The sequence below is a fragment of the Drosophila subobscura genome, chromosome A, assembly GCF_008121235.1.
Source record: "Drosophila subobscura isolate 14011-0131.10 chromosome A, UCBerk_Dsub_1.0, whole genome shotgun sequence".
In the NCBI taxonomy this organism is placed as follows: Eukaryota; Metazoa; Arthropoda; class Insecta; order Diptera; family Drosophilidae; genus Drosophila; species Drosophila subobscura.
Window position 1 is genome coordinate 15,233,307 of NC_048530.1, and position 16,817 is coordinate 15,250,123.

A 16,817-nucleotide genomic window follows, 5' to 3' on the forward strand; every position below is an offset into this window, starting at 1 on the left:
AAATAACCTACAGATAGTTTCTATCGGCATTCTTTAAATTGACTTCCATTATTGATTGTTTTTAATTCAGGAGTTAAGTGATTCTCAGGGCGTACAGCATTTTAGCATAACTGTATTTTGTTGGTTTTAGTCTTAATAGTTATTTAGTTTTTGCTACTTTACACAGAAGATGATAGTGTTATTCGATATTTTAAATACCTGTTAGCCTACTTATCTTGTCTACAATAACATAGTGGTTCACCGCGTTAAAAGTTTAATAATAGTCAATTTAACTAACAACAATATTATTAATCTAAATGCTGCAGAATATATTTCCAAACTATTGTTATAGTGGATCCGATATTTGACATAATTTCGGGTATCCGATTGTTGAATAATTAGAACAAAAAACATTCGCGAGTGCCCTTAATGCCGCCAATATGAGTAGATACAAATGAGAGCAATTTTTGGCGCGTGGCCACAACAACAACTCTGCTGAAACTCATGGAATGGTAAGTTTAAATGTGATAATGCAATTGTTTGGCGATCTGCTTTAACCCAATTGATATTATATCGCGCAGCACGTGCCGTTCCAGTTGCAAATAACGGCAGAATAGTTTGAGGCAGTCACAGGGAGTTGAATTATCAAGAAATTGGCCTACGGTGTGCAAGTTCAACTGATTCTTGAGGAGCAGTCACCACGCGGCGTATGTAGTTTCCCCTGATATCTGGACATCATAGTGGACGAGAAGCCGTGTTTTCTACCCGCCAAAGTGAGTCTGCTGGACGCCAAGAGCACTATTTAAATATTTAATGCTATAAATATTTACCCACACACACAGTACACAGTACATTACCGAGCATTAGGAACTTCAACGTGCAAACATGCCCAACCAAAGAGGAGTGATAAGGCGCGCTGAGGACAATCGCGTCGTTACCACTGGCTTGAATTCAGCTAAACATTTTTTCATCAATAACATGGTGAACAGCATCAAGGAGAGGAGCATTGTGACAGCTGCTTATGTGCAAAGACTTTGTAAGTTTTCTTATAAAGAATTCGTGCTAGTTTATGATATAAATATTCGAATAGTTTTGGTAAAGAATACGTTCGCCGCGATGCCCGATGTACCCAACATAATGGTGTCATTGAATTGTCCCGTGAATGAGAGGAAGATTAAAGTGCCGTGTCGCGGCTTACACTGCACACACTTTCTGTGCTTCGATGCGGAAGCTTATCTGCTGAAGAACATGTGTGAAAATCGCTGGAGATGTCCACTGTGCAACAAGCGGACAGGATTTGAGGACCTCTTCATAGATGGGTACGAGATTTACATATATCTGTTTAAGGTTTTTATACTTTATTGATTCTGTTTAATAGATATTTTCAGCACGTTTTGGAGTTGCTGAAGCAACTCGAATTTGAGATAAAGGTACACAGGGATGGCGCGTGGAGTGTGCCAAATCGCGAGTACCAAAAAATTTCGTACATAAGTACCTCAAATATCTCGAAGCTATCACACATAGGATGAAGATAAATTTCAGTGTCACAAAATGCAAGAATAAGAAAAAGAATAATCGCAGAAAGTTATAAGAAAGAAAGTGCTATTTACACATATCATATACATACATATACCATTTACATACAAGCACATGTTTTTTTTAGTTTTTTTTTCAAGGAATAAAGATGTTGAGAACTGCGATAATAATCACATGTGATTTCCTCTGTGAATTGTTTGGCCATGGTGACACTCCCACGCACACACATACAGCAGCCAGAGCAGGAGCTGGAGCTGGAGCCACCCTTGTTGATTTCCTGCTTAACCGAATTGTGGTTCGTAGCTGGAGCTGTGGATGCTGCTGCTGCTGGTCCAACCACAAAAATGTGCGGCTAATTGGATGTCTATGTATGGCGGCATCTGCGTATGGCCACCGGCCTGAGTGGGAGTGTGGATTTCATGTGCGTGTGGCAGGTCTTTGACAGTCGGCGGGTGATTTCCATGCAAATTGATGTTACAGCACAGTAAGCAGGCAATATTTCTGCTTCATTTCATAAATGCGTCCAGGGCCAATACACCAGTCCCCACCCAGTTTCCCAGTCCCCAATCGCAAGTCCCAGTCCCCCAACGGCAACCATCCATCCATCCATCCATCCATCAGCTGGCAAAGTTTGCATATCAAACGTTTCACCAGCAGAGGCTGGATGTCATTGCTGGTTGGTGACGATGACGATGACGGCAATCGTGATGATGGTGAACAGTGAGGAGGCTGCCTGTTGACGTGTGTTTTCTCTGCCACTGCCTTAATTTATACATGAATCTACAGCCAATTTGTTTAACTCGCAATTTCGGCTCAATATATGTATGTACACACGAGTGTATGTACATAAATAAGTGGAGAAATGTATTTGCATACATATGTCCATGTTTCCGTGTACTTATGTTCGAGTGCAGACTTCTATAATTCTTTTTATAATCGAATTTTTGGCGGATCGAAAGTTATGATTTCTGTTGCCTGCATTTAAGACAAGTTCAATTTTAAATTACCAGAGAATAATGTTGAATCTGCTTGGAGCTGTGGCAATCCTTTATTTATAATTGAAACACAGTAGAACAAGGCACTCGATCAGGAAGATTGGTCTTTCCCTGCCATTCCCTGCCTTTTACATTCAATAAGCCTAAAACTTAAAAGTGAAATATTTGCCAAACGAAAATACATATATTTAAGTATATTTTTGTCCATGTTTCCTAGTGCTACAGTAATAATTCTAAAAAATTAACCAACTAGTCAAAGGCATTCATCCTAAAAGCTACACTGTTTTGGGGGCCAAATGATGGCTGACTGTAGCGGAATTTTTCCAATTTAAATTATGTCTTACAAACTGTTGATGGTTTTAAAATCCCAGAGAATTCGTTGAAAAGAGATGCAGTGCTTTCCAACACTTGACAATTTCAACACTATTCCCAAGTGCCTGTTACAACACTAAAATGGTTTCCAACCCTACTCAAAGCATCCCTTCGGATGACTGGCAGTTGTCATTAAGTAGAAATCGAGAGCTACTTTGCCATATCATTGTGTCACACATCTCGGTTACATCGTCTCTTTTAATTGCTCCCAAAATACTGGTTGCAAAACAGCACTTTATAGGCAAAATCAGTTGGCAGTGAAGAATCGTGCAAATGATCAAAGCAAACTGCCAAAGTTTCACGTGCGAGCTGCGCTGCAAGTCCGAACAGAACCAGTAAAAAGATTTTATTGTAATTACTAAAAAGGTTAGTATTTCCGACACTATGGCCATTGCAAGTATTCCCTCTGACTTTCACTTTAAGTAGAATCAAAAATGGATGAGAAAAGTCTTACGGAACGACTCCAAAATATGAATGGTAACCTCGATGCCCCATCATCGGACCAAGTAACCCAAAAGCAGGAAAAGAAGCCCAAGAATCCCGAAAAGCCCAAGAAGTCCAAGGAGCCTGAGAAGCCCAAGGAGCCCGAGAAGCCCAAGGATCCCATCGACGGCGTGCCAGATACACAGCAGGTGAGTCAGCATTCGAATCGGAGTTTAAGGTTATTCCACACTCAATATTATTCAAAAATACGCAGGCCGGTTGCATCTGCAACCGTGAAAGAAAGGTCTACAAATGTAGCTTCTGTGGCCGCTTCGTGTGTGGACGCGTTGCCAAGGTGTGCACCGTCCATCCATCGGAGATATGTTCGATGGACCTTCGTTTGTGTCCCCATTGTGGCTTCAATTTCTTAACCAAGACCCGTTACAGAGTGGAGAACGTGGAGGATCTATTGAAGTAGATGGAACCGCATAAGCGCAGATGGATTATAAGCGTTTCAATAATTTTTAAAACTCAGAGAAATATTAATAAACCCAAACAAAAAAAGGAGATGTTTGCATAAAGCAATTGCTTTTTAAAGTACTACCGTACTCGGCTGCATCGTACATATACATTTTGTTGGACCAGAGAATTCTTTTAGCTACTATTTTGTTGTTGTTGTTTGCATTGCTCGCAATAATTAGCAAACGGCAAACGACAAACCAACAACTACTGAAACAGCGATCGTGTTTAATTGAGCGTGCGCCGGCAGGGCCCAGAGAGTTTCTGTTTGTGTCATTTGTCTTTAATGAAAGGTTGCCCTCTGGTCAAGCCAGACCGGAGCAGCAGACCTGACCAGTCTCCGACAGGGCAACCCGAGAGCCAAGCCAAGCCGCTTATTGTGCTGTTGTCATTTCATTGTCCTACCAAGCGTCGCTTTTGTTTTAAGCCAACAGCAATTTGAACATTGCGGCCAATTTGTCGATGAAGGCGCAAAAAAAACACACACAAAAAAACGACAAAAAACAACAAAACACGCGTGGACACAGGGACAACAGCAGCAGCAGCAGCGGCGACTGATGCATACCCTAAACGGCAGACTACAGTCCTCTGACTACTGTTTCGGAACTATACAAAATAAGTGCATGTGGAACACTATTTTGAGTACCAAACTTATTATGGCCACTGCTTCGTGGCAATTCTTGAACATTTTGGGTAGCTAAATTGGCATCCAATGTGCGGTAAATATTTAACATTGTAGCAATGAAGTTAGCTAACTGAAAGCGAAGAAGTAATGTGCATTAAAGAGTTCTGTAATAGTAGTATGGGTCCTTCAATACAATTATGCCTAGCAGTTCAATGATTTTTGTTCGCTTTGTGCAAAAAATATCGTTGATACCACTCTTGAAATTGGATCAATTTAGCGTTTTCCATGGGCTCTACTCTGACCGTTTTTGGCCGTTGCTGTTGCTGCCAGTCAGCTGTCTGAATATACATATCCTTGGCTCTGCACTTCAAGGATCGTTTGGCTGGTCTTTGCCTGCAGCGCTGCTTGCATGCGAGCACGCAAGGCGTTTGTGGCCAGGTGAGAGCAGGGACTCGGTACGGGTACGGGTACGGGTACGGGGACATGGTCAAAACTGTTCAAGACAGCCCCCTCCCTCCCTACTGGCTGTGCCCTGCTGTTTTGGCCAACTGGTGGCCAAAGGCAGTTATTCAATATATCAACTTTTGGCCTAATAAATGCACTAATTGCGGTTAAATGCATTTTGCATGCAATTATTATCATTAGGGGTTGGCTCGCACGTCGTCGTCTCTGCCCGCTTCCCCGTTTCTCTATGCTCTCTACCCTCTGGCCTCTCCCTTCAGTTTCCATGCCACCCTACACATCGTTTGTAAATTGCTTCGGTTGGTCATTATTTTAATTGCTCCCCGCTACCCAACCCACGTCGGGTGCCGAGCTCCCACCCAACCCCTAGCAAACGATGCTTTATTTTCATATTATTATCTTTTATTTAGACAAAAACTTATCTATTTAGTTACTAACATAGACAAAAAAAATGGTTTAAGAATACTTTACATATTACATTTTGCAGTTACAACGATTATAGAACTAAGCTACAAAAAAAAATTGGGGAGATTTATTTCATATTTCTATGCGAAGTTGTCGCTTAGTTGTTGGTTGTTTTTTTGTTTTTGTTTTTGTTGCTGTTGTTGTTGCTTGGTGATAATACATTTTGTGGTTAGGGCTTAAGTGTACATTCTTTTGCTTTCGGTTTTTGGCTGCTACTTTTTACAACATTCAAATAAATACTTAAATATTCTAGTTCCACGATTTAAAGTTGTTTTATAAAACATTTTCAATAAATTACTTAGAAGAAAATCAAAATAAATTAGGCAAGCACACATGAACATATACACATATACGATTATATACACACACACACACACACACCAAAGCACACTGAGAAAAGCGCAACCCAATGGGTGCGGATAGGGGGCCATGCGGCGCCTTGCAAATCGCGGAAAGTCTCCTTCCTGCCTTAGCTGAAACAAGCCTGAAAATGAATCTAACTTATTAAAAATTTAATTTTTAATTAGAGGAGAGTTTCTTAAAACATTTTCCAATCTTTAGTTGGCGGAATCGAAGCTCAATTGAAACATTTACATTTAAACAAAGACTTTAAATGAATGAAAAGTTTGAAAATTAATCAGAATTTAAATAAATTATAGCAAATAAAATAGAAACAAATGCGGAGTAATTATATGAGCATTTTCCGATAAAAGTTAAGCTCGTATTGGGATTGCCTTTGACTTTTATGGCCGTATCTCACACTTTTGGGGGCTGGATAATGGATAATGGGATTTCAGCTTCTAGGCAGCTTCTCTCTTGGCGCCGCATAGCCCCACTTACATTTGAAGCACACATACACACACATATAGGGAATACAACACATACACACCAAGACACCCCACCGTTTTCATTGACTGGCGGCTCACTGTCGACGCTTCCACTCAGACCTGAATCTGATCCTCGTCGTCTGACTGCGCCTGCGAGCAACTGTCGACCGAGCGGCCCGGCGGACTTCCCGGATTGAGCGTGGGACTCGGCGTCGAGGGCGGATGCGGTGGCGATGCTGATGCCGAAGCCGAAGCCGAAGCAGAGGCGGATACGCCAAGCATGGGCGGGCTGCTGGCCAACGGTTTGAGTGGGCCGCCAGGGGCCGGCACTGCGGACGCTGGCGGTGGACCATTTACGGCGGCTGCGGCAGCTGCTGCATTCTGGTAATAGCTGCTCAGCGAGGACAGCGAGCTTGATGCGGACAGGTGGGAGAAGGGCGCTGCGGAGGCGGAAGCCAACGGACCGACGCCCACGCTGGGCACACCGGCATACAGGTTGTAGGGCAGGGGCTTCTGCATGGCAGCGGCAGCGGCCGCCTGGCGGTAGTATATATCGATGCTGGTGTGCTGCGTTGCCCCGTGCGCGGCGGCAGCAGCGGCCCCAGCGCCGGCAGCTGCCGCATACGGCCAGGCGCCCAGATACGGTGATCCGCCGTACAGCCGCTGGAATGCGGCAAAATTGCCAGCCTCGGCGAGCAGCTCCAGACCCACTGCCGTCTGGCGCTTCCACTTGGTTCTGCACGGAGAGAGAGACAGAGAGAGAGAGAGGGAGGGAGAGAGGGGCTGCTTTAGGGTGGTGTTCGCATTGGGTTGGCTCCGGGGGCAGACATACCTTCTGTTCTGGTACCAGGTCTTCACCTGGCAATCGCTCAGATCCAGCTTATGGGCGAGCTCCTGACGCTCCTGTACGCTCAGGTACTTCTGCCGTTCAAAGGACTTCTCCAGCGTCTGCAGCTGATGGTCGGTGAATGCGGTGCGGGCCTTGCGCTGCTTTTTACTCAGTCCGCTCATGTCATTGGTGGAGCCGCTCTTGATGCTATTACCATCATCATCCTTGCCGCCTGAAAGAAAGAGTAGCAGAGATTTTATAGAAAATGTATTCAACATTTAACTCCTTAAACAAAGGGCCGACGATTATTCATAAAAGAAATCTTCACAGATTAGAAATGGACATGTAAACGGTTCGAGCGGTAGAAATGTTCCATGGGAAACACGAAATTGTTATACTTAATCCCAACTAAATTCCCATTAATATTCTTATCCTGTATTTGCATTTGCAGTGTCCTCTGGAGCCGCCGCTCCAAAGCGTCCAGTCCGTGTACGGAAAATTCAATAGTTAATGGCCAGCCTTAGCAACTGGTCTGACCCAAGGGCGGGGGACACACAGCCACACAGCCACACAGCCAAGAACTGGCCTCAGACAAACAGTTGCAGTTACAGTTAGAGGCTCTCGTTTATGGCCACGCAATTGCCGCTTCCGCTCACAAAGCGGTTACCCACCGTCCTGCCCCGCCGCTTCGTCACCGCTTCGTCACCGCTTCGTGTATGTAAGTGTAATAAAAATGTGTAGCAAAATGTCTAAACTTGCCGCAGCCACTCCACTCCACACACACAGCGAGGGAGAGAGGGAGAGGTGGACCCCTTTTGTGGGCTTTTGTAGGCCCGCTTTTCCACCTTTTTCCGCGAGTTCCGTAGTTCCGCCGCGGGGCAAGGCGCTGCTCGTTTGCCATTTAGTACATACAATTTATGTAAATTCATTCGATTGCGGTTCGCTGATAAGCGAGAGCTAGTTTTGGGCCACGGCCCAGGAGGGGCCACAAAGAGTACGTTCTACACTCACTCGCTGAAAGCGTCTCAAGCGTTAAATTATTTAAAACGAAATTATTTGCCAAGTGCCGCACTCGGAGGCAGTTCGCGTTGGTCTGTGCCGAGGCAGGCACTGGACTCCACATTGGAGGAGATGCAGAGGATGCCAGGAATTACCGCAAGTCTGGGATTAATTTGAAATGCTTCCCTATAAAGGCAAAGGACAATTATAAATCCACTGAGTGGATTAATATTGAATTTGTTTCGAAATTAAGAATCACAATAAGTGATATACGTGTGTGCAATGTATAGCTGAGAGTGGGAACTCCCTAAACAGATAGAATATAAGACGATAAATGCCTAATTGCAACGATAAATAAGCGACAATAATGCAATTGAATAAAACTCATTTACAATTACAGCAAATTACTCACGAATGCTGGAATTGCCGCCTCGTTAGCTTATTGATTTGCCGGGCGATAATTTGTTGAGCAGCTGATTGACATATTTCAGAGAAAGCGTTTTCGCAATTAAAACGTAAAGGTCAATTTATTGCAAACAATGTTTACTGCCAACAGCGAAATAATAATGGAGGGCGGACAATTAGCTGGCTCCCAAAATGGGATTTTAATTCTGAATAAAAATCCAGAAAAATTAAACAATTATTCTGTAAAAATTATTCTCCAACAATTTTTCTCCAACAATTTTGTTTTACGAAATTGTTAATATTATTTTTATGCAAATTCTTAAATTCAGAAAATCGACAGAACGTGAAGATAAATTACAATGTCTCTTGCCAGAGCAATCAGATGACGAGTTCAGAGGAATTGATGGATTCCAACTTTCTCTGGCTGGAGGCGAATCATTTAGGCCTCTCCTCTCACTGTCAGCCAGAGAGGCAGAGAGGGGTAGAGGGGCAGTCCCAAAAGGGTGAGAGGGAGTGTAGTGGACGCGACGACTACCGTTTATAAAATTGCAATTGGCAACAGGAAATTGCCGTAATAAATGCCACTGCCACAAAACAGAGACCAGATGCAGCCGGTGGCAGCGACAGATGAACGGCGACCGACTGCAGATCGGGAGCCAGTGTGTGTGTGGTGTGTGGTGTGTGGTGTGTGTGTGTGTGTGTGTGTGTGGGGTGGAGAGATGAGCAAGCAGACTGCAACATTTTTTATCTGTTTTGTCGTTTTGCTGCTGTTGTCGTTGCAGCAACTTCTGCCGTGGGGCATCTATTAAAAGGGTTAAATGCATTTTTATAACAATTTCCACAATTAAATGATTGTCAGGGACGCAGAGAGGCAGTGGGCGCCTGGGAGGCGGTGCGTGAGAGAGGAACAAAGAGAGAGAGAGAAGCAAAGAGAGACATGTAATTATTTGGGATTTGTTGTTTTTGTTTGCTGCGTTTTTAAACAGCATTTTGTTGCTGCTTTCCCCCCACAGAGTCGCCAGCCAGCTCTCTCCCCACCCGGAATTCGCCTACCCAGCACATTGCCAGAAAAAGGCCACGCCCCCCACTCTGCCATAATGGGCTGTTGCAGTAGTGCAGGTGCATGCCTCAGGGGCAGAGTGGGGAGCAGAGCGTGGGGTTGGGTGCCTCAGAAGCTTCGCAATGACGCAAACAAAGCGTGAAAATGTACGTTTTGTGTGTGAGTGTAGCACAGCTGGAAAAACCAGCAACACGGCAAGAGTCGAGAATGTAAAACGGTCATGCAATCGTTTTTACAGTTTGTTTTGCAAAGCGACATCAGAACGGTGCGCACCCCCACAGCTCCCCATACCATCCCCCCCCGGAATGACCGGAAAATGCTTTGCAAGCGCCAACCGGCAAGCACCTCAGAATCAACAAAAGATTTAGGCAACGAACTTCAAGCTATGTACCTAAGATTCCAATGTGTTTAGTTTTGATTTACAGAAATGGATTTCGAAATGGATAATACTTGATGGGGGGAGAATCAAAGCTCGGAAGCAACACAAACTTTTAATTAAAGTCAGGCTGAAGTTGCACCAACAGCTAGCCTGCAATTGGATTGCCTTAATATTCATTACAATCAATTCCCGATGCGCCAAACAGTTCGATTTATAACTTTACATTTGTTTTTCATGCAAGAGAGAAGATTTGCTGTTTAAATATTCGATTCTCGATCGAAATGGCCGAGTTCCAGCTGAGATATCGGCTGCCTTTCACTTTTTAGAAACAATTGAAGGCACCAAAAAAAAGAGTTGAATAAAATGTACAGGAAACTCCGAATATGTCGAGGGTTCTCTGTGCGTGCTGCTTGCTCCTCCTTTTGCTTGCTCTAATTAATTTGCGAATGAGTCTAGCAAAGGACTACTTGCAGGACCGATAGGAACTGGCATAAATGCCAGCAGCAGCTGCACATTTATATTCTAATGATGCGAAACCCACAACCCACAACCCACAGCCCGCAACCCGTTCCCCAAATAGTACAGAGGCTCACCTCACCATTACTACAAACGCTGTGGTCGTCCATGTGTCCGCTGCCACTGCCGTCGCCGCCTCCGTTGCCGCTGCCTGCCTCATCGCTGTCGCAGTCATCGTTCTCCTCGTGGTAGTCGCTGCTATCGTCCAGCTCGGTGCCCGTCGGCGCACCCACAACGCCGCCGCCACCCACTCCAGGCCCCACTCCAGCCGCCACTGCTGCTGCTGCTGCTGCCGCTGCTGCCGCTGCATTGTTGCGCGCTGCGGCGGCGGCGGCTGCTGCTGCGTAATGCTGTTGCATGGCTGCCGCGTACTGGGCCACGTTGAGACCGTTGGAGCCCATTTGTGTGGTGGCGCCACCGACACCGCTGCTGCCGATGCCGATGCCCACGCCGACCGACGGTGCGAAATGGTTCAGCTTGGCGTGCGGATGATGGACCAACGCATGCGGATGCGGATGCTGGTGCGAGTGCTGCTGCTGGTGCGGATGTGGGTGATGTGGGGGTGGTGGGGCGACCACTGTCGGTGGTGCTGCCACGGCTGCAGGTGGTACCGCCGAGCCCCCCACTGATGCTTGTGGGCCTGTCGCCTGGGCCGCCTCCAAGTGCTCGTCGTTGTTGTTGCTGTTGCTGTGGCTGTGCGTGGGGCTGCTGTCGCCACTGGAGCTGGAGTTGTTGTTGTTGTGGCTGCTGCTGTTGTTGTTGTTGTTCTGCTGTTGGCTCTGGTGGTGGTGCTGCTGCTGCTGCTGCTTGTAGAACGCGGCCGCCGCACTGCCCGCCAAGATGTCGTTGATCATGAACCGGGAGCGATTCGGCTTGAGGTTGGACGAGGTGGTCGACATGTTCACCGCCGGCGGCTGCAGGCCCGGATAGTGGTGATGCAGCGGATGGTGATGGTGGTGGCTGTGGTTCAGCTGGTGGGGCAGTGGCAGCGGCAGCGGCAGCGCGTGCAGCGGATGGGGCAGAGCGTGCAGCTGGTGGTGCAGCTGTGGATGGTGCACTTGGGGCGTCTCGCTGGGCGACTGGGTGAGTATGCCCATCGAGTCTTTCATTTCTTAAGCACAAAACACACGCTTTTCGGTTTTCCGCGCTTGCCGCGTCTCCTCTTCGCCCGCCCCCTCTAATTCCACTTCACACTCTGCGCTCGGCCACACGTTTATGGGGCACAGAACCACAAAAAAAATTCCACAGACTCTGCTCTGTCACTCGCTCACTGTTTTGGGACCTTCTTTCTAGGTCTCCGCTGGGGGCTTCAAGTTTTTACTTCAAGTCTTTGCCGTCTGCCGCGGTGGAAACGTCGTGCGCGCTGTGGCTGCCAAAACGAGACTGAACCGCACCTGCGAGCGCAGCCTCTGCCTCAGTCCAGGTCTCGGTCTCAGCCAGAGGGTTGCGGCAGAGCCAGAGCCAGAGCCAGTCTGCCGTCAGCGACGGCGTCGTCGGGCTACAATTTTGCCACTTTGTCATAGGCGGGGTGGTGGCTTTGCCTGCCAGCAGCAAGCAGTGGTGGCGGCTCATTGCGCTTGGCCTGCGCTGGAGCGAGAGCGCTCTACTGCTTGCCTTGTCCCTGTCGTACTCTACGGCTGCCGCTCAGTCTCTCTCTCTTTGCCAGTTGCCGTCTCATTTGCCGTCCCACTCCGGCTTAGGCGCCATGTTGTGAGCGAGCGAGCTGTGAGCGGCGCAACCCACCACATGTCGACCGAGCTCTTGGCCATGGTGGGTTTCGCTCTCTCTCTCAGCCTCAGTCTCAGTCTCGAGTTTTTATGGCAAGTCGGCGAAACTGTGGCAAATGTCGGTCAAATGCCCTCGCAGCTATAATGTTGGACTGACTGGAGTTGCTCTTGCTCTGCTTCTTCTGCATCTCCTTCGTTTTCCTCGCCTTCTTCTTTCTGTGGATGTTGGCTGACTCCAAGGAGTGGGCGGTGCGCTGCCAGATCATCAAAATGGCGCTGTAACGGGGAGTGGAATTTTAATTTCACTTCTAAGTGCAGTTGGATAAATATCGAAAAGCTTTTATGGAGTTTTGGGAGCGTTTTGGATTAACCATTTAAGGGCTATGCATTTTTATTTGGACTCTCCGCTAACGTACCACTGAAGTTATATTTTTTTAATTGTTCGTTTTTGTACCAATAAATATTTTAAGGATATGAATATGTACATGGAGAAAGTATCAGGCAATACAATTTAAACGCATTTCTATGCATGTTTATTTTATATTTAAGATTAAAATTAAAAAAAAAGTTTTTTACAGTGGAAGAGTACGTAAATAGATTTAGATTTTTTTATAAGTCCTTTCAATATTTATCCCAAGCAGTTACATACATATGTTTCAATTAATTGTTTAGTTTGGTTTTTAAGTTTTTTTAACTTACTGTTTCCAATTTTTATTTGGGGACTTAAATGCATGCTCCTGCTTCTCCTCCTTCTTTACGCTGGTCCCGAATCTCCTGCCTTGGATCTGCAATTTGTTTCTTTAAAGGAGTCGCAATCAAAGTGGCAGCCAAGAAATTACTTTTTGAAATGCGGATGTTGATAGCAGATCTGCACGAAAAAAAGACAGTCGATAAATAAATGTGTAAGCAAACAAAACAGGCTAATTGTGTGGATGGATGGACATTGGTCTGATCAATAGATATGCACAGCCGAGATACGATATGTGTGATGGCTGGATACGGACAACTGTTAAATAGTTCGCAGAAGAAATAGCGAGGGGCGGGTAGGAGGCTTCCTGCAGCGACCGGAAAATGCACTGCCAACTGCCTGCAAAGTGCCAGAGACAGAGAAAGAGCCAGAGCCAGAGCCTGGCAACTGTCCAGCCGGGGCGGTCAGCAGAAGGCAGTAACCATCAACTGGTCGAAGGCGGAGACAACTGCGCATTGCGGTTTGGCCCGCAGTTTTTACGAGTGCGAGTGCGAGTACGAGCCACATTTGTTTTCCACATTTCGTTGGCTCGTAGCTGCTGTTGTGCGAGCACAATTATTATAAGCATTCAATTGGAATTGCTATTTGGCATTGCACATAGGAATGGGTATGGGCATGGGCATGGGCATGGACACGGGCATAGGCATTGGCCCTGGCATTCGCATTCACAGTCACATTTGGATTCGACCGCAGAACGCAAACGGAGTGCGACCACAGGATATGCGACGACCTGGTCTGCCAATTATATGCATTTAAGTGCAATAACCGTCATCAGGATAAAGGACGAAGGACACGGGCACACAGACACGCAGACACAAATGGCTCGAAACAACAGTTCGATTGACTCCGACTCCGACTCCAACTGCGACTGCGACTGTGCGTCGCATTTGATGCTTCAGCAGAGACCAGACTCTAATTATTTTAATGCTCCTCGCAATTGAAGCGCGCGCTTGCGTCCTTCCTCCTGTGACTGCAATCGCTCCTGTTCCCGCTCTAATTTCGTTGCACCTCACAACTAATGACCTAAGCAGCTCACCTGACCCGACCTGGCCCTAGCCCCAACCACAAACCCAAACCCAAACCCGAGACCGACCTTTTTCCCGCTCCGCACTGCCGGAATCAATACCAATCAAACGTGCGCCGCTCTCGACAAATTGTATTTCCCCTGCCTCTTCCGCTCCGCTCTGCCCGTGAGAGAAGCAATTAGTCCTTTTCCAACAACATGTGGCCACAAACCGAACCGAACCGAGCCCAACCCAACCAAAGAAGAACCGAGCTATTGGCGTGAAATTTTAATTGCCATCTCGTTGTCTGGGTGCAGTGCGTGGTACATGGTGCACGTTGCACGGCGGGATGGGGGCAGAGATGCCAGCTTGTCGCCACAGCGCCTGCGAAGAGGTGAAGGGCCATTCCCAGGAAGCTACGCAGTGCCTCCAGTGTGTATTCCCAACTTCTGCAACGTATCATGAAACTAAACTATGAAAAATATTAACCACATCGCAGAATATTTTCTAATAAGGAAGCGACTAAGATGGGCCAAGAAACAAGTTCAATGGATTTGAAACACAAATCGACAATTTGTTGTTTGTTTATATTAGGATTTATGCAAGCTCATACCTTGAGAAGTGAAACCTAAAATCTTCCATCAGCTCAGGGCTTGGTACTTTGTGGCACTATGCAAAGTAGAGAACATTTCTATCGATCGTCTCATGAAATTTCCCAAAAACATGAACCAATATTCAATTAAAATGCTGCGTGGACCAGGTTCTTGTTTTCCTTTTCTAAATATAATATTCGATTAGATAAAATATCAACAAAGTTGAAGATTTCATCCCCTGACGGAAAATATTGCACTTTATGCAATTATTTCAAAATTGTGGAATACAAATTGTGGCTTGTTCACTTTCCTATCAATGAAACTCCAAGCAAAAGTTTTCAGAACCCAAAAAGGGGACCTCGAGTCAACCCACATGTGAAGCACCAGCGGAATCAAACTCCTTTGGCCATCCAACCATCACAGCTCTGTGGTCCCCATCTTTGTGCGTCCCTCTGGCCGTTGCGGAATCTTAATCGGCATCTTTGATATTATAATGTTCGTGTTGCTGCGTGGACAAACGTAATAAAATAACTGATCGTTGTCGCTGATAAGTTAATTTACTTTTAATGTGTTGCTCTCGGCGAACCCTCGAGCCGAGCGAGCATCGCGCAACGTGGGGGTAAATGGCTCTGTAGGTGACAAAGGTTCTCCGCTGGACCAAGTCCCGTCCTCGGCCCAAGATCAAGACTCTGCTATTCCTTGTTCTTTTTTTTCTGTTTGTACCGCTCTGCTTTTATGGGATTGGAGTATAGAGTTTTGTTGGAGTTGTTTGTAACCATTGGAAATGCATTCTTAAAAGTTTTCAAAGAAAATTGAACTAAGGCTAAATTGTTGCAAAGTTTTGAACACTACTAAGCAATCACGTGGAATTATAGACTTATTTTATCTACCAGAGTTTGGCCTATATGAAAAGTAGCTTGACTGACATCTGACAGCATCTAGAAGATACATAAATCTGACGGAAACAGAGTCACCGAGACTGCATAAATTTCAGCTGATGTCCTACTGAAAGATGTTCCGATAAAAACCACCTAATTATGGCCAGCATATGAATGATTTTATCACTTTAAAAACTCAGTTTTTGATCAAACAGCAAGGGTATGAACATATTCGGTTCTTTTCGTTTATTTTACGTCTCTCATTTTTTAGTTTGTTTCGCCTTTTTCGTTTTTTTGTTGGTTGTTGGTCGCGTGTGCCGTCGATGGCCAACCTTGTTGCCAACTGATTTGTCAACAACGTGGCCAACAAAGGTGTTCTCTCTCCTGCTCTGTGGCCGATTTATCGCTGCTCCAGATCAGTCAGCATGCCAGCAACACCAGCAACAACAACAACAACAACAACTACAGCAGGATAAACATAAAGCCCCGATTCCGTCTTGAGTCGAGAGTCGTTCTGGAGAGCGGCGCTCGTTTCAAAATTGATGTCGCCCCGCTAAATGGATGCTATTTAAATTTTTACTGCCTGCCTGCGACTATAAATCCAATACATGCCTGGATCCTAGCCAAAAAGAGACATAAGGGAAGAGAAGGCACCAAAAGAAGGTCTGTCCCTCCCCCTCTCTCTCCTGCTCCACTCTGCATTGGTATCGGGCCTTGTGGTCCGCTTTTAATGGCTCAGCTTAGGCTGGACGGCTAATCAACACCTCGCTGGGATTGGAGCTGGATTGGGCTTTGGATTCGGGTTGGTTCTCGGCTACACTGCAGAGGAGAGATTTGCATGGAGGCGATGGCGATAGCGAATGCCTTCCCGCCCGACAGTCGTTATTCATTAAGATGCCTCGCGGCTTATCGCCAAAAACATTTCCAACGCACCAAGCCAATGTCCATAAATTCTGTCAGTATCAATGGCGAAAACAAATTGATTCAAACAACAACAGCAACAATAATAATTTGTTTGGGTTCGTTTTGGGGTCCGTTTTAGGCTCGTGGCACAAGCTACAACAATTCGTTGGCCAGAAATTTCATCAGTATCTATTATATTTTGTTAGCAATTTGTAAATAGCCCGAAGCCTCTCGATGCGATCCCTGTGCCACGCTCTTATCTGGGGATGGGCCGCTTAATTAGGAGAGCAACCAGCTTAAACTGCTCTGGCCGGGCGACACTTGCCACATTTGCATTGACCATAAAAACATGCTTATGCATTTCCAAATGCAACCACTTAAAAATATCGAATGGGTCAGGGGCAGGGGCAGGGACAGACGCAGAGGCAGGGGCAAGGGCACGGGAAGCAGCATCGAGCATGGAACTAAAACTGAAACTGTCGACGAAGTGAAAATGTATTTTATGACTCAATTTGGTGCACATAAAACGAACAGGGGGAAATATTTTGTGGCCTAAGCCATTCAAAGTGCAAC

At 46.0% G+C, this 16,817-nt stretch overlaps 2 protein-coding genes across 3 annotated transcripts; one reads left to right on the forward strand and one right to left on the reverse strand.

Annotated features, from left to right (window-relative positions):
* The first annotated feature begins 3,316 nt into the window (after positions 1-3,316).
* Positions 3,317-3,783, forward strand: LOC117895842 (uncharacterized protein CG13380-like). The gene is made up of 2 exons (XM_034803797.1): positions 3,317-3,514; positions 3,580-3,783. Exons 1-2 carry the CDS (start codon positions 3,317-3,319, stop codon positions 3,781-3,783), a joined length of 402 nt encoding a protein of 133 aa, XP_034659688.1.
* A 2,305-nt stretch (positions 3,784-6,088) lies between these two features.
* Positions 6,089-11,803, reverse strand: LOC117899608 (homeobox protein B-H1). Of its 2 annotated transcripts, XM_034809741.1 has the most exons (3): positions 10,474-11,803; positions 7,036-7,264; positions 6,089-6,939 (listed from the first exon to the last, which is right to left on the reverse strand). In XM_034809741.1, the coding sequence occupies exons 1-3, from the start codon at positions 11,498-11,500 to the stop codon at positions 6,318-6,320; spliced, it is 1,878 nt and encodes a 625-aa protein (XP_034665632.1). In that variant the 5' UTR covers positions 11,501-11,803; the 3' UTR covers positions 6,089-6,317. The 2 variants fall into 2 exon arrangements, with proteins under 2 accessions (XP_034665632.1, XP_034665642.1); XM_034809751.1 differs by lacking the exon at positions 6,089-6,939 and having other exon boundaries at positions 7,076-7,264; positions 10,469-11,803.
* Between the last annotated feature and the right edge of the window lie 5,014 nt (positions 11,804-16,817).

Bases quoted from the DNA above. Each gene is read 5' to 3' on its own strand.
- LOC117895842 (XM_034803797.1), top strand. From the start codon at position 3,317: ATGGATGAGAAAAGTCTTACGGAACGACTCCAAAATATGAATGGTAAC. The intron at 3,515-3,579 runs GTGAGTCAGCAT...AAAAATACGCAG, and splicing joins GCGTGCCAGATACACAGCAG to GCCGGTTGCATCTGCAACCG.
- LOC117899608 (XM_034809741.1), bottom strand. From the start codon at position 11,500: ATGAAAGACTCGATGGGCATACTCACCCAGTCGCCCAGCGAGACGCCC. The intron at 7,265-10,473 runs GTGAGGTGAGCC...TCTTTCTTTCAG, and splicing joins CCACAGCGTTTGTAGTAATG to GCGGCAAGGATGATGATGGT. The intron at 6,940-7,035 runs GTATGTCTGCCC...CTCTCCGTGCAG, and splicing joins ACCTGGTACCAGAACAGAAG to AACCAAGTGGAAGCGCCAGA.